General features: G+C 41.5%; 1 protein-coding gene across 1 annotated transcript; it reads right to left on the bottom strand.

The window, feature by feature from the left end:
- Nucleotides 1-1,968: 1,968 nt before the first annotated feature.
- Nucleotides 1,969-17,870, bottom strand: REEP5 (receptor accessory protein 5). The gene is made up of 5 exons (XM_071731193.1): nt 17,508-17,870; nt 17,133-17,226; nt 10,760-10,898; nt 5,974-6,142; nt 1,969-4,361 (listed from the first exon to the last, which is right to left on the bottom strand). The coding sequence occupies exons 1-5, from the start codon at nt 17,623-17,625 to the stop codon at nt 4,312-4,314; spliced, it is 570 nt and encodes a 189-aa protein (XP_071587294.1). The 5' UTR covers nt 17,626-17,870; the 3' UTR covers nt 1,969-4,311.
- Between the last annotated feature and the right edge of the window lie 5,174 nt (nt 17,871-23,044).

The raw sequence follows: 23,044 nt of genomic DNA, 5'->3' as shown, positions 1-23,044 counted from the left end.
CCAAATGCCTCTTTAACAGCAACAGGCTTGGGGTATTGACCACCTCTACAGCAAACCTCTCCCAGTGACTGACTGTAATGGAAACTGGTAAAGAAATGCTTTCTAAACCTGCCCCAGCAAAGCTTTGAGCCATTCCCAGGAGTCCTGTCACAGTGATACCAGTTATTTGGCTTCTTCCTGTTACAGGCTGGCCTTTCTGGGGTTATTGTACCTCCTAGGATAAAATAACCTTACTTCTCAAAGTGATTGTTTTCCCCTAAAGACTTCTTAGTACAAATACTATCTTTATCAAATGCTTTGTAACTTTTGAACCTGTTGATTCATCTTGTTGACATGATAAAAAGTGTAGCGGTCTCAAAGTGAGTAAGTGCCCGTAAGTCATGAAGTTGAGAGGTCAAATTGAGAGATAAGACTATGGTAATTCATCAACTAGTGAAGAAACTCTCTATCTTCCAGATGGGACAAGGAAAGGCAAGGATGAGGAGTGTTTATCTTTGCTGATTGGTGGTTGCTCTGACCAACCTGTATTTAATACATCGGGTGTTCAATCAGCACACATGCAGCTGCAGATCCGGTACAGATTTGATCTGGTAAAATAGCTTCCAACTGAGCTGCAGATGGGAGAATTTATTACATTGTAGTGGCTGATGTAAGGGAGATGAAACTGACAGTCACTGGGACCTGGGAGAGAGCAGGACACAATCCTGAGTCATCTGCATTGTAATGCTATTTCTTATGAAACACAAAGTATGTCTTTTTTTTTTTTTTCCCCCTCTATCTAAAGATTTGTGGTTGTGTTTTTTTCAAGAAAGCTCCTCTTGCACAGATGCTATAATTCAGATTAGTAGACTATGAAGTGTTACTCATTATTTTGTGGAATTCTATAGCCTCAGCAAATATGTCAACTACATGGCATTCCAAAACAGCCGAAATTCAAGTAAGGTCCTGTTCAATTATTTTTACTTGACAAGTTCATGTGTTCATCTGAGGATTTCTTTTTGCTCCTGTGTATCTTAAGGTTTTATCTACCAGTAGGGGATCTGTTCTTCAGAAAGTTAAGTGATTGTGAGTGTTCTAAAGCACCATGCTTACTGGATGTAGAAGTTATTCAGAAAGACAAGACTGATGTCCACTGTTTGCAGGGCTGACAGTCATGCAAGTTTACAGGAAACAGTGACAGTCTCTCATGACCTACAAGGATTTGCAATTTCATTTTTAAAAACTGTGATCTTCCTCTTTTTCTGTAAGGGAGTTGTTTGTTGCTGGTTGACTGTGAAACAGGGGTGGGTGGTGACTATGCAATTAGTTGTGGTATTTTTGTGTTGATTCTCAGACTATTTAAGCAGAGTTGGTAAGATGGAAATGCTGATTCCAGACTTTCTTAAATTTGCCAAATTAAAAACAGTAGTGAGGGCTTGACCTGACAAATATGAGTCACATCCTCCACTACTTAAAAGAATCTCAATTCTTTGATAACCATCTTGCTTCAGTTTGAAGAATTTCCTTCCATTTTACTATCACCAGTGGTGATGTTGTAATTGTGGACTGTTTCAAGTGTTCTGAGTTTTTTTTTCCGGTTTGCTGAGTCTGGAAATGTGTAGGATAAACCAGAAAAAACGTCCTACTTACACTGCCAGCAGGAAGAACTGCAAGTGAATCCCCCTCCCAAACTGCCAGTAACTCTGCACCGGACTCAGTGGCAGACAGCTGCTCATGGGTCTCACTGCTGAAAACAGATACATATTCCAAACTCTTCTGTTAAAGTGTGGTGCTTTAGAGCAGCACAGTTGCACCCTGAGATCCAGCCAGATCCAGCAGAATTACTTCCTTCAGGCTTTTTGAAAGGTTTCTACTAGTTCCACAGTAATGAAGTTTGGGTTAAAAAAGTTCTTACCCTGCAAAGACTTTCTGCTTTTCTAATTAGGTTTTCAGTGATGAGGTTCTTAAGGAATTACTGAGGCATATTAGTCCTGTAAGAATCTTTTTATTTAATGTCCATTATTTAGCACATTACAACTTCAATACAGACACAGAGCAGAGGTGTGTACTAACATTTGCACATAAGTGTTGCAAAGGAGATTTTAAGAGGAGCACTGATCTGTGGGGCCAGCCCAGTAGAGGTACTAGCAGGGAAGGAAAACTTGTTGCAGAAATTCAGTCATTTCTACTTGCATCAAGGCAAACAAGATCACGTTCTCTTAACAACAGATGGTAGTTCTATTTCAAGTAGAACTCTTGACAGAGAAGTACTGAATTTAGCTGCTGGTCAAGAAATACCAAGTTGTAAAGACAAGGAGTTTATTTAAAACCTGCTAACTTCTGTGTAAGATGTAAGTATTTTAACACTTATGTAGAAATTATTATCCCCATTAATAACAGTGGAAGAACTGTTGAATGGTATGAGAACTGAGAAACAAATTCTGTCTCTACTACAGACCTTGTTGGGCTCAGAAAATCTAAGATTTATCAGTAACTTTTAGAGAAGTTGTGTGGTACTTTGTACCTCAATCAAATAAGTATTTTTATTTATATTTACTACTTATTATTTCAAGAGATGAAACTAAACTACACTGGCTGCATGCCTGCCTCCATACCCAAGTTGATAGTGTTTATTAAAATACAGTTTACAGAAAAGTTCAGTGTGTTTAAGATAGAGGAAGGTAAGAAATAAACCACTTAAATGGTGATTCCCTTCAAGCTTTTTACTCACTCATATCTACAACTTTGCTGTAGACTCTATCTTCTTCAGCACATCCACTCATAACAAGAAGTTTTCATGGAGTGATCATCTGTGATATTTTGTATTTGGCCTTCAAGTGACAAACTGCTGTCCTACAGAAAGTGATGTACACTGAGATTCATAGTTTTATACTTTCCTATGTAAGCTGACAGCCAGAAGGGGTATGTTTTTCAGCCTGAACCTTAAAATGCTTTCCTTCTATCTTCCAACTTAAAAACTGATCTTCTGAGTTGCACTGTGTGCTTCGCTCTTTTGCAATGCTTGCCTCTGAGAATTTAGTGATGTTATACACCGACTTTGGCACAAGGCCAAAAGTCTTCAGAATTCTTTTCAATTTAAGACTGTGGACCAGAAATCATTTTTTATCAAAAGCATAAGCTTACCTTCTGCATGTTCTGTGGGAACTACCATAGTATTACTAAAGGCTTCATAGAAATGATAACATGGAGATTTCAGTAACACATGCAGAACTTGCTGAAAATACTGCAGTGTAAATACAGGAAATACAGATTGAGAACTAAGAAAAAATATATGTTCTTTTACACAGACTGAAAAAAAAGCCCTTACTCTCCTAAAGCTTTGGTTGTGTTCTTACTGATTGATCAGGAATATGTCAAGTACGACAACAGCATCTCTGTTCAGGAAGTTTCAGTGCTTATGCTAAGCTGCTCTTAGTACAGTCAGAAGGTTCTGCAGATCTTTTTGAGCAGACTGCCATGGAGGTTGCAGTCCATCCCATTAATGATGTAGTTCTGGGGAGAGACATCCATTGCAGTTAGTATTTCAACAGGAATTCAAGAAATTAGCAAAACATGGTTTCTGCTTTTGAGTGTGATCTATCAAGGCACTCTATCAACAACTTTATTTTAGTAAGAAGAGGAAAGAAGTTGTACTTTAGTAATTTTGTGCTAATTTTATACATTTTAACGTATCTTTCTAGCAAATTACTTCATGCTAGCAAAGCCTGATCATAAATGATGTTATTCTTTCATATATATATATATATCCATTTAAGAATACATACACACTGTACCAAATACTTTGTTACAACAAAACATGCAACAGTGAATAATTTTTATTACCAGGTGCCCAAAACATGTCATTTTATCATTTACAAATTTTCTGGTGAGGAACACATCTGTTATGCCATCTCTCACAACAGGTCCCTGTATATCAAGGAAGATCCATTCAGACTAGTATTTTTCTTATACAACAGCGTCATGTTACCAGACACACTCCAAAGTGTTAAGAGCAATTACATAACACAGAAACAACTAAAGTGCAGAGCCTGTGGGATACATACTTTTTATTTATGTTACTGCAGAAACAGATTACTGACGATTTCTTCTGCATGAAGATGAATAAAATATTTTCACTAAGCTTCAGACGGTTCCCACTGCATTGCTTTTAAATAAAAGCGCTTACTTTCTATACAGACACAGCAAAGTAGTAAGCAAATCTTTAATATATCAAAATGTTTCCAAGGCAATATCATTAAAATTATACCACAGTTCCCAGTAACATCAAGCTTCACAAAAGAGGTGGTAGGGAGACTTTATCCAGTCAATACCTTAAGTGCTCTTCTTTTCTTCACCCAGTAAGTTCACTGTTGCTTTCTTGGCTGCAGGAAAATAAAAGCAAGTTTAACCTTAGAAGCCTACAGACTAATGGTTTATTCAGTGCTCTTCAGATGCATTAAAAAAAGTTTCCTCGTAATTCACAGAAGAAACATCACAAAAGAAAATCATAGCTTCTGTGTACACGTATAGACATAATGATAAAACTAATCATATAGAGATTTTTAAAAATAGACATCACAGACCAACTTACAACTATTAAGTACAAAAAATTCTAGTTGGGAAAACTTGATTTCAGATGTTGCTGTTTACAGGAGTCCAAGGATTTGCTTTACTACACAGTCAACTGCCCATTTACCTACCATGTATTTGAGATGGTTTCAGGTGTTACAAGAACACACTGAAACAGTAACTATATATATGGAAGGAATCTCATGAGGACATTTGGTTCTGTCTCAAGACAGAATGTTTATAGAATCAGAACCACCAGGGCTGGAAAAGAACTCTAACATTATCAAGTCCAACCATTCACCCTAAAAACTGTGACCACTAAACCATCCATTGTAGCATCTTATCTACCCATTTCCACTTGTCCTATCACTGGTCACCAGGGAGAAGAGGCCAGCATCTGTCTCACCACAATCTCCTTTCAGGGAGTTGTAGAGAGCAATGAGGTCTCCCCTCAGCCTCCTCTCCTCCAGGCTGAACAGCCCCAGTTCCCTCAGGCTGTCCTCATGAGATCTGTTCTCCAGACCCCTACTCAGCCTATTTGCCCTTCTCTTTACCCTCTCCAGCACCTCAATGTCCTTCTTACACTGCAGTGCCCAAAACTGCACACAGGACTCAAGGTGCAGCCTCACTAAGGCCAAGTATAGGGGAGGATCAGATCCCTGCTCCTGCTGGCCACACTGTTCCTGATGCAGGCCAGGATGGAGTTGGCCTTCTTGGCCACCTGGGCACACTGCTGGCTCATGTTCAGCTGTCTGTCAGTCAACACCCCCAGGTCCCTCTCTGCTGGGCAGCTCTCCAGCCACTCCTTCCCAAGCCTGTGGCACTGCTGGGGGTTGTTGTGGCCAAGGTGCAGGACCCAACATTTGGCCTTATTGAAACTCATACTATTGCTCTTGGCCCATCGATTGAGCCTGTGCAGATCCCTCTGCAGAGCCTCCCTGCCCTTGAGCAGATCAACACTTACACCCAGCTTAGTGCTGTCTGCAAGTTTACTGAGGGTGGACTCTATCTGCTCAACATCAAATCATCAATAAAGATGTTAAATAGGAGTGGCCCCAGCACAGAGGCTGGGGAACACCTCTCATGACCAGCCACCAATTGGATTTAACTGTATTCAACATGAATCTTTGCACCTGGCCATCCAACCAGTTTTTATAACAATATGTATGGCGGGAAGATAGAAAAGCCTAACTGGCCATTTCTTCCACTCATATAGCTTGCACTCATTCTAGCAAAATTGCACTTCAGAAGGTAAGATCCACTGCAATCCTTTTTTTCCTGGCATCTTCACCCAAATTTAACTTCTCCATTATAATTTACGTAGTATTACAATTTTATTCCCCAAAATCATGAATATTAAATGTAATGTTAGAGTTGCCAGGGAAATTCCTCCTTTATGTGATTAGCAAGTGGTCTATTTCTCACCTTCTTTAGTGATGGTATCTGCAGTCTCTGCAGCCTTGTCTTTCAGGTCTTTAACAACACTGTCAAGCTTGGCTTCGTGCTTCAGGAATATGGGCCGGATAATCCGACGGTAGATAAACTCTGCCCCATTAGAAGGACTTGCAGCCATGCACCACAACAGGAAACCACACTACAAGAAAAAAAGAACATCTGTATCTAAAACAAGTAGGAGACAAGGTGCAGTATGCCTCCCTATCTCTGACACAGAATTAAGAGTATCTGAAACAGTACATCATCCCCTTTGTTTTCGTATGGTCACAGTCCCCAAGTATGCACATGAGTATAGTTACATACAGCAAATCTCTACATTGGAATAATTTCAAAGATACTGACAGGATAAAGCAGCAGTAATGCTAGTCTGGTAACAGACGTATCAAGATTGTATGTCCTTTCTCATTGGTTTTTAAAGGCAGTAATATAGAACTGGATTGGACAAAACATTAGTCTCCCTCGCAACTTATACACTATGTGACTGTAGACATAGGACCCTAAATCACTTAAATCATTTAAATCCAGCCAAAACATATCCCTATCCTCTCCGTCACCCTAATCTGAAAATGCACTGGGGAAAAGAATTGTGTGCATCCCAGAGCACAAGAGGAGAAAAAGAGCTTGCTGTGCACAGCACACAGACAAGGGTAATGCTTTGCAATCACACAGCATAGGTAGAGCTCTTAAACACAATCTGCTCTCTGGGAAAAAAAAAAACCTCTAAACGAACATCACAGCATGCAGGGTAAATATTTATGCCTGACAAAGGGGAGTTGGAAAGACAGATACTTAAATGCATGTCAAATACCTGTCTTTACAACTGAAGTACCTTTATCTGGCTTCAGTTCCACTGTGATACACAACACAAAGATAGCTATGCAAAGCAAGATGAAAACATTTAAGGGACAGGAAGTGCCATTAACTAAATTTGCCTGAGCTGTGAAAGTACATCTGAAGAGATTTTACAGGATAAAACTGCAGCAAAATTGAGGAAATTTTCTCAGCAATTGTACATATCTTCCCAGTTACAAATAATGTAGTATCACTCCACATCAAAAACCTTCTGAAAATAAAGGCAAAACAGCTTTCCACAGGCTACCTTTTCTTAAAACACAAAACAAAACCTGGCTTCAGCCTCAGCCTGCTGTTTTGATGTTAGATGTTTGAGAATTTCCACACATGGGAGAAAACTCAACAACAAAAACCCAATTTTCCACCTGAAAAAAGCCCCATCTACACTACTAGTTGTTAGGCACCAAAAAAATCAAACTGATCATTTAAACTACGATAAAACCAGAAGAAACTTAAAAGTCTGCATTTAAATAGAGCAGCACTTATTTAAATAATTTCAAATTATTTAAAAAATAAAAAACTTGAAATTCCTCAGTCCAACTTCCTCTGAAACTAAAAGAAATTCAAATTTCCCTTTTCTTGCCTAAAAACAAAAGCAGTAATTTTGATTTTACAGTTTTGACCCAATACAGTCAAGAAAGAAACACAGTCTTCTGTAGTTATAAATTTGTTCTCAAATACCTATGATTTTTGAAATGTGCTGAAACAGATTATTGCTCTATATAGTAACAACATATAGTACCTTAGTTCAATTTGGTGAGAGACAAGAAAAACATACTAGGTTAGAAGTCTGATAGTCTCAAGCTTTGAGTAGATTGAGACGTGCAACTTCAGTGTGTATTTATACTAAGACTAATAAAGTGGTTTGTAAAAAGGTCCAGACAAAGTGATATAACTATTATCTGGAAAAAAAAATTACTATATTCTTTGTGACCCTCCAGATCAGCAAGAGGAGAGACTGGAATTTGTGCAATCGAGTAACTTCTTTAGGCAAATACCTGAGCTGAGTTTAACCCACTTGGACCTGGTACTTGCAGCTGTTCTTGCCATGGAAGCAGAAAACTGAATACAGCTGGGACTGCCACTAGAGCAGAGGCAGTGTCTGCAGCAGAGGATACAGCACATGCTCCCGTGTCCAGCTCCCAGCTCCCACAGACAGACCACTATCAAAACCCAAGATACTGCCTAGAACAGCCCCAAGTCTGAGCATACTCCTAACAGGTAACTGCAGTCATTAAAACACGGTGTTCATTTTAATGGAAGTGAAGCAGCTCTTTGGCCAAAAGCATTAATTACATGGGGAGCACTAACGAGAGGAGGGTAACTCAGTCTTGAAGCCAAGTCAGACTGCCACCTTTGGCATATTCAAACCTCCCAGTGACAAGCCCTGCTTCATCTGACTGAGTGCCTCATAGAAGCAGTTTGCATAATGTTATGCAGTGTTATGCACCTGCTAACCTGTTCACAAATTGCATTTAGTATTTCAATACAGAACTGTTAGTAGAGTCAGAAGTCTCCTTTCCTCCATTACCAAGAATGCTCCCAGGATTGGAGGTTACTCCGCTACTTTCTGCTACTCTGCTACAGTATTTTAATACCTGAAGGCCAAATAAAAATTAAATAGTAAACAAGAGGTATTGAAAATCACATCACATGCACATGAAATCATGAGTTGCATGCATGACCTGTGCTTTGGAGGAAAAAAACCTAGGTAAATAAAAACTAGGCATTACAAAAAAACCCCACAAAGCTCAAGAAATCTGAAAATAGTCTTCAGCTGGAGGTCAAAATTATATGCAAACATTGCGACACATATACAGGGGAGTTCTTGAACATGCTTTTCACCAATCTACAAAAACACCAAGTGGGCTGAAAACTTTGAAGTGACAGAGTCTATGCTCTGGACATATCGTAGGTGCTTCTGTACTTACCTCAGTGCCTTAGCCTTGCACATCAAAGCATAAAGAAATATGAAGCAGCTAAAACTCAGTCTTGAGTGGAAGCTACAAGTAGCTACAAAGCTATTGTATCAAATAAAAGTGAATACGCAAGTTATTACGCATGTTTGAAAAAAAGGAAGCGAGCTTGAAATTTCCATGAATTATGTGTCTGGGCTTCTGTTTCATAACCTTGTAAAAGAGACATGGAGACATCACAGGCTACACTTCAAGAGGTTTTAATTGAGGAGGGACTGAAAGTTGGAAGCAGCTTCCTCTTTTTCTAGACACAGAACCTTCCATCCCCCCCCTCAGTCAGCAGTGCTTTCTGGTTCTCAGCTAACACCTTCTGTCTGCCTTTGTATCTGTCCTCCAATTCACTACTAAGTGAAAATAGCTGCCTTCACTGTGCCTTCAGCAGTTATTGCAGGGAGCTCCACGTTGATGGTAATTGCTTCCCCAGGTTTGCTTTTGCTGAACTGAGAAAAGTACCTTAGTGCTGATCTCACCAGTCTATGTAAATGTGGTACTTCTGATACAGTATTATCTGTGGTTGGTCTTTACTTCCTAGGTCAGTCTAAATTTCAATTGCATGCTCTTCAGACAGAGTGCTGTTCTGGCACAAAGTAATCATTGCCACATCTTTTCCTACCAAGTCAGCAAAGAAGCTCTGAAAATAGTCCTGTTTAGCTGTAAGGTGAAGTTGGGGATGTTCAATAACTGCATAAGCAGTTAAGAACATATTCTTCCAGTGCTATAAGTAATCCTTTTGGATCCTACTCAGATCGGATGAACTTGCACTCTGATCACTATCTGGCATGGTCTCAACATATTAAAACAGTAAAACTTCCAGATGTTACCCATGCTAAACTTAAAAATTAGCAGATTCGTCTTAAAAACTTTGCAAAAACATTAACCCTAAGAAGGAAAGATATATTTCTGTTTCTTATTAAGGGGAAAAAAAAAGGTGGGAAGAGAGAAATAACTTCATGAGACAGGCCAGAATATTTTTAGTTTGAAGCAGTAGTTCAAATACGTGCTGCTGCTGCTGCTTGGGGAGCTGGGGAAGCATCCAAATGATTCAGTTGATGTCCATTAAAGGGTCAAAAGGAACAATGCAGATGTGTAACTGACCTGTCCAAGTTAATTTTTGCTTTCAGAATATGGGATTTTCTGGAAATAGCACTTGGCAGCATCAGACCTTACCATTAAAATTTTATAGGACCCCACCACAATAGCTACCAAGCAAATTCTTCCAAGAACTTCGGTGGGGCTCAACAGGCTAAAATAGTGAAGAGAGGGAATAGAACAACCCACTGACACTGAAAATAGGTTAACTGTTCTTTAAGCTAAGACAACCGATTCTCCAGCAAGCTAGACTGTCCTCTGCCCAAGAGCATAGATGGTAATTGCCTAACTCCTAGAATAATTCAGTATGCCAAAGTTGAGTGGCAATACAGTTACACCCTAGCTGACAAACACAGCTTGGAACACAATAAGCAAATCATTGGTAGGTAGTGAAAGCACACGAAAAACAAGCTGTTCTGACACCTGCCACTTCCTTTGAAGAAAGCACTCTTAATTAAAACTTGAGTCTAATTTTATATTGCAATTTCCTTCTTCACTCCCAGTAGCACAGAAGTTAATACGTCCTTTTGCTGCCTTTGTCACTTTATTCTCCAATTAAATGTTAATGCACTTAATGCAAAAATGGAGCCCCTCTGAATTGTTTACCATGTGCAGTCATTTTGCCCAGATTTACCTCAGCACTTCCTCTCTCCTGTCACAAAACCATCTTCCCTAAGCAAATTACTCATTGTGCTAAATTACATGTAACCAGCATATAAAAATAAGGTGTGTCCCAGGAATGATTCCAAGAAATTCTGCTGCCATCTATTCACCCCTGAAGATATTAAATCAGGTATATCAAAGGTCTCATTTCAGAAGAGGGCAAACAATGAACATACCTTGAGCATATAGTAGAAAGGGAACCAGAACAGAAAGATATCAGAGAAGAACTCAGCTATGCTGAAAACGCCATACACAACCCAGTAAGTCAGCCACTGTGTGTCATCATCTTTGTTGGGGCTTTCAATGGCCTTGATTCTGTAACCAAAAGAAAACAAATGAGCAGATCAGGAGCATCAGTCTCACCTATTATGGTGAAGTTTTTATTACTAAAATTTGTGGTACCATATGAATCTTCATGACTGAATTACTCTCTATGTTCTACAGTAGATACAAAGTACCCAAGATCTTTTGACAGCAAAGCTTTTCTCCACATACAAGATTTCAAAAAGAAATGATACTCAAGCTATTTCTAGCCAAGTGGTTACAAAAATCTCACAAACAAACAAACAAACAAAAAAAGTGAGCATCCTCACCCTGTTCATGAGACAGTCCATGGGACAGGTAAAGGATTATCTTTGACCAGGTCCAGTTCTGCTGTGGTAATCCCAGCCAGAGTATACATAGAAGCATTAGTGATTCACACACCAGTTAACTGGAGTGATCCCAGGGCTCTGCTGCACAGACAGCCTGGCTCCCAGGCCTCTCCCATGCTGCACAAATTCCTGCCTAGAGGACAAACTTAGCCAGCTCAATATAACAGAGGAGCCCACGGGCAAGTCCTGCTGGTACCAGGATTACATCCCCTGTCTGGCCTTGCCCTTACCTAACAGTGAATAAACACCCTTCCTCTCTGACAGTAGGGACCAATGGGTAGACTGGTGACCTTGAAACTAAGACTTTTAGTTTCTTAGGTGATCAAAACGGAGTAACCTTGTCTACAGCTGGTGTCTGCACACCAAGCTGTGGAACAAGAGGCCCATTCAGCCCTGCACAACTTGGGGTTCCCAGCACCTACAAAGAGGTAAGATTCACTCTACATTCTGTTTCTTTATAGCATTAGCTCTAATAAACAGCATTTTAAATGTTTCACAGAATACGAATGCCCTTCCTACTGAGATCATAATAGAACAGCAACTCCCAGTGCCAACAGCATCTATATTATTATCTTAAATTTAGCACTTTTAGCATTTTCAGTTTAACATCTAGAATTTCAAAGTGATTCTCAAATATCTTACTCAAAATGCATATGGACTAAATTCCTCTTTGAAAAGGTGAATTGTATGACATGCTCTAACTATTAGTAAGCATTTGGCCTACAGAACCAGAGGAGATCCAGCACCCACACACACCACATAGAGTGAAGACTAAAACACCTATGCTGCCTGTTGTTCTGCTCTGTAAATCTGCTCTTAATGAGACATGAAATTCTGATGCAGACTACACTATTACAACAGGGTGGAGCAAGCCCTCATAAAGTCTCAGGCTTCTTGCATAATGATTAACTGGGTTAGAATTCAGTCAGAATAACAGCTGTTAGAATTCAGCTCAAGTAAAGCTGAAAGAAAGATGCACTCATGCTTTCTGTGGAGAACCAGGACTCATTAAATTCCAGATTAGCACTGTAATAAGTTTTAAAAGGAAATGCTAGCAACTGTAAATATGATAATGTAGATCTTAAGAGTATTAAAATGAACTGGATTAAATTCTGTAGACTTTAGTTTTAATTCTTTTGTATCTTATTCCCTTAATATCATCTATATTGTCACTGAAGCAGCATCTGTGGGATATATCAAAGATGCAAAGTTTTCTTTCAGTCCACAACGAAGGCTGAGAGTTAAGGAAGTTTACATAATAGAAACCAGATATGGCTGGCTGTGAGTACATTTTCTGGTTCGTGACTTGAGAAGCCTTTAGGGCTCTGTCACTTCCTTGTTCTGTAAATGAAAACAAATAAATAAATAAATAAGAAAATCTGTCATGTGACATGCCTTATGGCTTAGAAAAAAAGCACGAGCAACCCACCACCCACAGAATTTGCGTAGCTATTGGATTGAATTACTTTGAAATGCAATATGAGGATCTGATACTTAATGTATGCATTATTTCCATTAGTTTGTGGCAGGTCAGCAGGGTCGCACAATAGGGAAAGCAACAGCCCTTGCCTTACCCTACCATGCCCAGTAAGACAATGTTACTGATACTGCACCAGCACAGCTGGAAGAACAGGTTCTCCACAGGTGGACAACAGTGGGACTGCCTACAAATGTTAGGCAACAGCAGCCCAGAGTCTGCTCAAAGGCAGTGCCAGCTTCATCTTCTCCTGCCCTCCCATGCCTAACTTCCTAAACTCTACGCCTGTACCTCTCAGCTATTCTAATACCAGCGTGTGGGAGGGCCCTTTGAAAAAGCAGAATAAAACTAAGTAAGTAACAAGATAGGAGGTAAAGGAGAGGACTAGTGATCTGTTTTCAAGGTGTAGAACTGTATTTCTGGAGGGAAAGAAAAAGCAGAAGTGACTAGAAAGGAAGTTAAGAGTGGTAGATAAGTGGAGGCAAGAAATTAACTAATTGCAAAGTTTCCCAGTATTAAGGAAAAATTGCTCTAGGAATCCACTGTGTAAATTTCTCTGGTTCTGCTGACAACTTCACCTTTAGAAATACACAGGAGTAGGCTTCTCCCAGAAGAGAGCAGGCCAAGAATCAGCAGAGAGCAATGAAAGGAGAGGATTGCTGCTTTTTTGCAGGACTCCAGTTTAGTATTCATTTAATATGTAATCTGGAGGACTCATTTTACTGGTGGGTAAAAAAAATGTGCTCCTTTTGTTGCCTCAGACTCCATTCCCTTTGAATAAATACAAGTAGAAATCCTCGTACTACTATCATGTTGCTGTCTTCTAATAATATCTGACCCTGTAGGGGTCAAAGGCTCCCTTCCTGCTTTCACTCTAATTTTTTTTTTTTTTTTCAGTTCACAGCCACTAGCTATGGGTGGAGCTACATTTGACCAGGCTAGCCATGGAAAGTTTAGAGTAGCAGTGAAAATACTGGCAATGTTATTTATATGCTGTCAACACTCCTTCCCTCTACTAGTCTGAAAATCACCTTGTGCAGTTAAAGATTGCTAAATATATAAAAAGTTGCTTCTGCCATCTGTAGTAAGCTCTGCAAATGAACATCAGACTTAAACTTAATTATTCTGTTTCATCACATAGCACTAACTGAGCATTAACCTGGAGGCTGCCCCCTCCCCTGGCTGATGGCACCGAGCCTTGGCCAAGGCTGCTGCAGTGATGGGAAGGAAGGCAGCAGCTCAGCAGCACCTCCCTGACAACAGCCAGGCACACCCCCACTGCCTACAACCTGCACTGAAAAAAACAAAAAAAAACCCCAAAAAACCAAAACAAACAAACAAACAAAAAAACCCAAAACAAAACAGCAACAAAAAAAATCACACACCTCCTGCATTGCTCACACTGACAATGAATACAGAGAGCTGTGTAAATAAAAGAAAATAAATCTACAGAATTATATGAGGCCTGGAAGACAGTTACCTGCATATCCATAGAACTGAACTGACTGAAATCTGAACCGAGCATCCTTCTCTGGGTTTGTTTTTTCCCCTCAATATATTTTCCTTCAGGCTACATGAACAGTAATTTCTGTGACCAAGATAACCCAGAAATAAAATCCTAAAAAAAGATATTGAGAATGTGCCTAATGGGTGGCTCACCCATTAAAATGGCTGTTTGCCATTTTAAAAAAACATAAGGACAAAAGGCAATCTTTGCAGATCAGAGACACCTGTCCCAGGCTGAACAGCAGCCCAACCAAGTACTTCATTATTTTTCACTTTAAACAGTTCAATCAATGAAAAATGCAGAAATGATACAATGATCTACTACATAACAGAAGTAAATAAACAGGAAAAGCAATCTGCTTTTCTCTTTCAGTGCCCTTCTGAGATATTTCAGGCTTGAATCCACCACTGAAACACCTGTATAAACATAAAAACTAAAACACCCTACATGATACATTCCATTTATGCCTCCTGACCTCTTCCAGAAGCCACAGATTTTACAGCAAAAGGTATTAGAAGGAGTTTGCAGATGATGAAAACAGATGAATACAGTTTTCTACCCAAGGCTAGGAAGTAAACTTCACCACTGTTATTTCATATAGCAGGCTGTTCATCCTTTTCAAGGGTGACAGAATGAGTAGAAGAGAAATAAACAAACCACCCTGGCTAGTGTTCTTCATATTTTGGGTCTTTATGAGTATGAGGGACAGCATGAGGCAGTACCCTGACTGCAGTACAGCATCTAGAGCAACAAAAACAACAGCAGGAGTAACTCCACTAATTCAGCTTTTATATTTTTGCAGCTTGCCTTGTAGCAGGATATACTATGGTACATAGGGAGCTGTATGATAGTACAAAGACAAAAAGCAACCATACTGAGGAAAAGGGGTAATCACCAAGGAGGATTCTTGCTCTTTTTCATGGTCAGGCAGCCCACGCTCGAGTCCAGACTGAAAACCACCCACGGATGTCCCAGTGCACTGCTGTCAAACTGACACCATAACCTTGTAGAGGCTGGCAAGGGCAATACTGCCAATCCTGAGTTTGCACACCTCAGCCACACCTAAACGAGGCTGTGAAAATATCTGCACCAGCACACACCCTCCTATGTCTCCTGCAACTCCAGTGGGCTCTGCAGGAGCCTGTGGGAAAATGCTGACCAGCATCTCTCTACCTGGGAAGGAAGGGAAGGGATGGAGCCCACCTGTGCTGACAGCAGGCTGCCTGATCACCTACAACCTGTTCCCAGGCTGCGCCTCGAAGACTGTGACATGCACCATGCCACATGTGTTTTAAATAAGATTTTCACCCAAAATTATAATTTTCTCCTAAAACTATTGCAGCATGAAAGAGCCAGCTCAAGGGAAAGCACTAGCTGAGCATGGATTGGAAAAAAGATACAGTACTGGCACTGTATTCATGAACATATTATTCAAAGGTTTTTTTGTTTAAGTGAAAATTGTAGCCAAGGACAGTGGCATACGTACCCATTACTAATCAAAAAAAAAAACAAAACAGCCACTCCATGATACTAACAGCCAGGAGGGAACTTTACATTAAGATACATAAAAACTACCCTCTGAAAAGAGAAACGAAGACACCCCGCAAAAAGATTAAAAAAATAAAATCCAGATTTGGAAGGGAAAAAAACCCTGTTACTCGTATTTGATTTGCTGCTGCCTCGCCTCCATAGCTCTAAGAGCTTCTATTATCACTTCATTCACCACAGTTCGATAAAGGCAGATTTAAAATACAATCCCAAACCAGTTTTAAAACAAAATAAAAAATTTATATAGGATTTTATAGAGTAATTATGTAAGTTTCCATGTGACCTAACTCAGACACAAAATATTACATAAACATAATTCCTGTGCAATTATTCTAAGGTTCTGAAGCCTCATTGGCTGATACTTTCACTTTCTGATTTTAACTAAAAGGGTTTTTTTGGCTAAAAACTGCCTTAGAGAAAATAAAACATGAAGTTCTCCGTAATTCTTAGCCTATAATCTCCTAAATTAATTCCTACTAGAAACAACTTATAAAAATGTTGCTTAGTTTTAAGCATCACAACCATATGCTGTTTCAATAGAGTCAAACCTAAGCCAATCTCCCACACCTCTGAAAAGCAAGAGAAGGAGCCTTTTTTTAATTGCTTGGAGGCTAATTACAGAGAATGTATTTTTAAAAGTTGCTGACTGTTACATAAAAGGCAGCCACTGTGTTTCAACAACACAGTAGTACAGCTGGGAAGGTTTTCCATTTTATGAACAGATCAGGCTACACAAAAAGATTTATTTAATACACTTCTGAAGTCTTCTGAATATTCTCCACTGTGGTGTTACCTAGAAGTCGTCCATTTTGGTCTAATAATTTAATGCCCATGAAATTATCCTTTTTAATATCACTCCTGCTCAATGCACCTCTGCCTGCAGCCCATTACTTCGTGCCTCCAATATACGAAACATACGCCCACACTGCGCCACGACCTCCCTGCAAATCTGGGAGTGTCCTCAGCTGAAATCAGCCACTGGACTTTGAGAGGATACGACTTCAACAGAGATTACTAGCAGCAGGTTAAGTCAGAGCTGACAGAGCTAGGAACCCGAAGCTTAAACACAACTTGCTAGGGGAACTGGCTGGCAAGTGGAGAAATTAACCAGCTTTCCCCGTCTGTCATCTATCACGTCGCACTCGACAGATGGAAGAAACCTCGCGAACTACTCATCGCCTTGCACCTAGGCAGGCGAAGGGAGAGGGGCAGCGGGAAAAACAACATTTTGGTGCCTGGTCCTCGAGTGCCCCCGTGACAGAGGTGTTACCAGCGCCAGCCTGCGATTTTGCAACCGTGTTCTCTCGCCCGCGGGTAACACACGCGGCCATCCTGGAAGGGGGGACAGAAGTCGTGGCACTCACGAGACGTAGGCGGGGTAGCCGAAGCCGATGATGTTGCAGAGCAGGGACGCGCCGTAGCCCACCACCAGGTAGAGGGCCACCGCCCCGACGATGGCTGCGAGAGGAGAGAGACAGAGAGCGAGCGAGAGAGCCGTTAGCGCCGCCGGACCCTCACCCGCAGAGGACGCGTCCCTGCGCGCCCCTCTCGCTCCCCGGGGCGGCCCGGAGCCAAAAGGAGGAGGCCGAGGAGGAGCGGGAAGGGCGCGGCCGCTCCCCACAGAGCCCCGGGCCGCCGCCACGGACCGTTCCGCCCCCGCCCTCCAGCCCCCGTGTGAGGCGACTCCCGGCTCCGAGCGCCTGAGAGGAGCCGGCGGGGGGGCGGCGGGTGGAGCTCACCGGTGGCGATGTAGGTACGGCTGACGCCGGTCTTGCTCTCGATCCGCTCGAGCACAGCGGTCATGCAGTTCTTCTCGTGCAGGAACCGGTCAAACCTCTGCCTCATCGCTGCGGTCATGGCGAGGCCGCTGCGTGGACTCCCTCCTCACCCTCCTATCTACCGGGCGCGGGGCGGCCGAGTGGCAGTCTCCGCCTTTGACGCCGCGGTCCACCCGACACCCACGGCGGGAGGCGGAGCCGCGCCCTACGCCACCGCCCCCCGGCCGGCGGGTAGAGGCGAGGTGGGGGAACGTGGCTCAGCAGTGGGGAGGCGGCGGTGAGCAGTCGGGTGCCATTTTCCGCCGGCCCTCGGAGCCGCGCCCGCGCCGCGAAATGGAGGTCGGGGTGTGCTGCCCGGCATGGGCGAACCGCTCTCCGCCGGGGTGTTGGGCAGCCCCCAGACACAGATCGGGACTGCCGCTCAGGGGGAGGGGGTGACCCGCGTCTCCCCGCTGCCGTCTGCCGTCCTCGTCGCGCTACGGACCTCCCGGGGCACCGGCACTGGTTGCTAAGCTTAGAGAGGCGGCCCGGGGATTTCCTGCAAGTAAACTGCTCCTTCCTTTAAATGAGCGGGCCAAGGATCTCTTCCGTAAACGAGGCTGAGGTGAAGGAGGGCCCCCACATAGCCGATTACAGCCCCGTAAAATTGTTTAGAAGGGTTTGGAAAGAAAACATAAAGTTGACATGACATGATCTAGAGAAGGGTTTTGACAAGATCTTTGTAAGATCTTGTCAAAATACCCAAAAGATGTGTGAGTTGCACAAGTGCAGCAGCTCCTAGATGCTTAGAATTTGTGGTGTGCACGATGTTCTAGCCGACTAAAGATAATTTAATGGCTATGATGTAGTCATGGAAATTTCCTTGGCTGGGCTGGCCCTTCTCAGCAACTCCTCTGCATTACAGCTAATAACGTAGACTCTGCCTTGTCCAGATCTGTGTCACTTGTAAGCATACCAGAAAATAAAAATCAGTCTTCTGAAGATTTTTTTAAAATGTCTTGCCACCTCCTAAGAATAATTTAAATACGGATAACCTTCTTTCAGATGGCTGTCTTATTAAAGGCAAAGGTGAGAAGAGGGAGAACAATACCCAATCTGTAACTCCACTTACAAGGTTAATCTTGTGGTTTCAAGTGTTTTCTGTTTGTGTTGTCTTGGATTTGGTTTTGGTTTTGGGTTTTTTTTTTCTTTGTTTTGGGGCCACTTTTTGTAATTTTTTTGTTTGGTTTTGTTTGGTTTGGTTTTTTGTTTTTTTTTGTGTGTGTGATAAAATGCTTGTTCTTGTTTAATGGGATAATAAAATACTGTTAAAGGATTCTCTGAAGGTTATGTATGCAGTCTTCTGCTCAAAGCAGGGCTGATGCTAGATGATGGTGCACAGGGTTTGTTCCATATTCCTGGATGGAAATTCTGCAGCCTCCTTTTGACAGTCTTGCTGTGCTTAACCACAATCACACAGAAAATTTTTGAAATTTAAATATCCCTTGATGTTATATGTGACTTTAATCGTGTCCTTTATCCTGTACCCCGAGCTCTGTTTAACCTCCAGGTAGCTGAAGATAGCAATCTGATGTCCCCTCTTGGCCTTCACTTCTGAGAACAACGATTGCAGGTCCCTGAGCCTTCTCCTATGCCATGTTCCGTCACCCTTCGTTTCCTTCTGTTTCTTTGCTGTTTAAGTCTGATGTTTTCTTGACTTTTTACAGAGAACATGGGGGACTGCTGTGACAGGTGTTACATAGCAAGGTGGGTGCTGCTACTTTAACAAGATATGTGAGAGATTTAATTCTCAGCTGCAGGCAGAAAAAAATATTATACCTGAATTTAAAATACATCAGTGTTAAAAATGTTAGCAGCTTCACTGAGTTGTTGTTTTTTGGTTGGTTGGTTGGTTTTTTTGTCAAATACAAAGACAGTGCTGTGGAGCAATGCTCCCTAGTCTGACAAGAATACTTTGCCATTCTAATGGGCCCAAGGGTTAAAATTGACGAAGTAAGCATTGCCAGAGAATGCAGAAAGTAGTGTGACTCTTATTTTGCTTACAGGTATGCTGGGATCTGGAGAAATTACAGGACGTGCTAAATCCTAAATCAGCGATTCCAAAACTGAAAAGGGGTCTGCAGAGTCAGGTTGTGTTTTGTAGGAGTGCAAGAAGCCCCATGAAAACTTACTCTGATCATTTGGGTTTCATTTTCCCTTCCATGCACTCTTTTCTCAAACTGCACCTAAAAATTCTGGTTTTTTTTCATCATGCCTGCATGACTGATGGATCCAGGAGAAGAAGCAGTAGGAAACAAAATTATTCTATAAATGGGAATCTAATAAAAATGGTAAACCAAACTGAATTCCAGATGAGTTTTCATAATATGTTTGCATTGTTGTTCTTTCATTCAAAAACATACTTTTACATGTGGCCTTCATATCTCCCCCAGTTGCTCTGTGCCAGGCAAACATTTTCAGCATACTACAATGTGCTAAGTAAGTCCTTTTAACATATATAACTGTTTTGTTTATGATGCTTTCATTGTTACAGAGGAAGAGCGAAATAGGTTGCTAAAGAAACAAACTGACAAGGCAAATACAAGCAAAGGTAGAATAGGGTACTACAAAATACCAATGCTCTTCCAACACAATACAGAGAACACATAATAATGGTGTTTTATGTTACCAGAAAAGTGTGTAGCTAAGAACGTGGAAGGAATAGTAACCTGAATGAGCTAACCTGGAGAGCATGGTTGGAGGATTGTGTCACCTGTTCAAGGATCTTCCACTAGAGATGAGGAGAAGCAAGAAATGTAGTAGGGCTATTCCATGGAGGACCTAGAGATGCGTGCCTTCCCACCTTGCAAGTATTGAAAGTAGTGGTGTCCTAGGAATCAGAACTGGTAGCTAGTTTCTCAAGGCTACTCTGCCTTTAGCTGCAGATTATCATGAAGTACCAGAGCTGACATATAAAGCAATAGGTTCCAGGACACACCTGGGCTTGGAAAGGAAATACATCCTTACATGACATGCAGACAGGCAGGCAGCATATTCTGCCTGCTGAGGGTTGCATTCTAAAAGGAACTAAAAGAAAACATCATGTAAGAGGGTTATTTCCTTTTTATTGTCTACCATTCATTTTCCTAATTTTCTACTTTTATTTCCCAAGCGATGCAAATTACTATCTTCGCTTCTCCACTTTGATATTTTAAGCTATTTAGTGTGACTTTAGGATCAGAATGGCTTGGGACTAGATGTGTTTGCCAGCTTCTTTACCTATCTTCCACATGATATGCCTTATCATCCTGAGCAGTGGTGCACTTGTATCATCTATCCAAAGCTAATGGTAGCTTCTGGCTTTAGCACATATGTTTATTTCCTCTAGCACTCAACTGAACTTGGAGTGGATGATCATGTCCCAGGTATGTGTAAACGTGTTACTGGGGTCAGCTGGATAAGCCTGCATGAAATCAGTGTTGCCCTAAGTAAACCATGCAGCTGTGCTTTGTAGCATGCACTATGCTTTACTGCATGTTTGTCCTGTATGTATGTCCTGGTTTGGGCCAGGATAAAGGTAATTTTCTGTCTTGTACTTTTGCTTTCAGCTAAGTCTCTTGTCTTAGTAAGTAAGTAGCTGCACTTGCTGAAATTAACAGTAAGTTTCTCAGACAGTGTGTGCTTCTAGGACTTAAAACATTCGATGTTTATAGTTACAGCTAGAGACTGGGATGCAGAGCCAAGGACACTGCTCAGCTCTGAGGAACATCTTGCCCTCTGGAAGGAGAGGAGGAGTAAAAAGGTCACACCTGAACCCCTCCTTTGGGGAGGAACGGACAAGATAGATGCCAGAATTGACCAAACAGAGTATTCCATCCCATACACGTCATACTCAGTATAAATTTGAGGTACCACAAGGGTCAAACCCCTTCTTCCCTTCCTGCTTTTCTCTTCTTCGCCCGTCCCTGTTTGCTTCAGCATCCTGGGAGGATTCCGTCCGTTGTCTGCCTGTGGTCCTGATCTGTGCCAGCCCCTATCTCTGTGTTCCTGCCTCCAGCTCCCGACTGCTGCTGACTCCAGGAGTCCAGCCTGGACTTTCCCAGGGCTGCCCTGCAGCCTCGGTGGTGACGTGGGAGTTATTGGGGGAAAGAAAGGAGGAACTCGGTAAGTATCAATTTTCCTGTAATCTGTATATATTTAGTATTTTTTCCTATTTATAATTACCGTTTCATTAAAGCTGTGTAGTTTAGTTTCCAACCCGTAAGTTTCTCTCCCTTATTCTCTCTCCTTCCCTTATCAGGGAGGGGAGGAGGATTAACAGAGCATCTGTCATTTGGTTTAATTGCCAGGCCAAATATATGACAATATATAACAATGTACGTGTCACTGCCATTAAGTTAGTGATTACCTGGAAAGTCCTAAATCAGAAAATTATCTGGGTATTTTAATATTAGAAAATGCTTAATGCAGATTTTTCTGTGCCGGCTTACCACAGCCATCTAAACATCAAGTAGCCATGTTATCACAGACTTTTCCTGCAGGTTTCCTACCTCTTCTGCAGGTTTCAGAGTACCTCACCAGGGTTTAGTTACCATACTTCATTATATTATAATGTGGGTGTTTCTCATTTCAATAAAATCACAAACCCTGACATTATTTTCAGAAGACCTTTGTGGTCAGCAATCAGGAAACAGAGACAAACATGGACTTAAGCCCAAATGTTCATTAACTTTGTGTGAATGATTTGCTATACTTTGCTGAAAAATATTTTAACTATTTCTGTTTCTCAGAATGGGTTATATAGAATTAGTCACATAGTATACCCACTGTCCACCTGAAATACTGAACTGGTTGAGCCATGTAGCACCAACTGAGCAGAGCACAGGAGTAGTGCTTTCATTGTCTCCTTGTAGCTTTTATGGAAATTTGACCCAGTTGCTTGTAGCAACTGCGGTGCTGAGCTCATATTGCTCATGAAAATTAAGTTTGTGCTTTTCAGCCCCCTTCTCTGCCACCTCCATTAGCTATCCTTTGTTGAAGATTTCAGAAACAGTTACTGAAGGGATGAGAAGAATTAATGCATTTTTCTGATGATCAAGGCAAACCTCACTTAAGCTGACTTGATTGCACACTCTCCAGGCTCAGCCTCAGTCTTTATTATAATTAATGTAAGCTGCAAACACCATGTTAATTATCTTCCAAGTGTCCTCCTATTGAATATAATTCTGTTCTCTACTTTTGGAGCAGAACTTCTTCCACCCTGGATCGTTTCTATTCCTGTGCAATCTAGCTCCTCTTCTGAGAGTGCTTTGCAACTGCACAAAAAGCTAACACTTTTTTTTTTTAATTTTCTGCTACCTTCTCTCCTTGCCCCAGTGCAAACAGACATTATTTTGCAAATATCCTATTATTGCCTGTCTGGCTAGCTTGACTGACAAGCAAACATTAAAAATCCGTTTGACTACATTGCTGCAGGTTCTTGGAGCTGTGAGGTGCTGTGGGTACTGGGTCAACATCTT

Source organism: Heliangelus exortis, chromosome Z (assembly GCF_036169615.1).
Source record: "Heliangelus exortis chromosome Z, bHelExo1.hap1, whole genome shotgun sequence".
NCBI classification, from domain to species: Eukaryota; Metazoa; Chordata; class Aves; order Apodiformes; family Trochilidae; genus Heliangelus; species Heliangelus exortis.
The sequence above is the reverse complement of the archived record's forward strand: the minus strand, read 5'-3'. Positions and strand labels throughout refer to the sequence as shown.

What these genes read in the sequence shown, in the direction of transcription:
- REEP5 (XM_071731193.1), bottom strand. Translation starts at nt 17,625, where the DNA reads ATGACCGCAGCGATGAGGCAGAGGTTTGACCGGTTCCTGCACGAGAAG. An exon ending in CCGTACCTACATCGCCACCG is followed by an intron (nt 17,227 to 17,507) that starts GTGAGCTCCACC and finishes CTCCTCTCGCAG; the next exon opens with CCATCGTCGGGGCGGTGGCC. An exon ending in AGATACCATCACTAAAGAAG is followed by an intron (nt 4,362 to 5,973) that starts GTGAGAAATAGA and finishes ATTTTCCTGCAG; the next exon opens with CCAAGAAAGCAACAGTGAAC.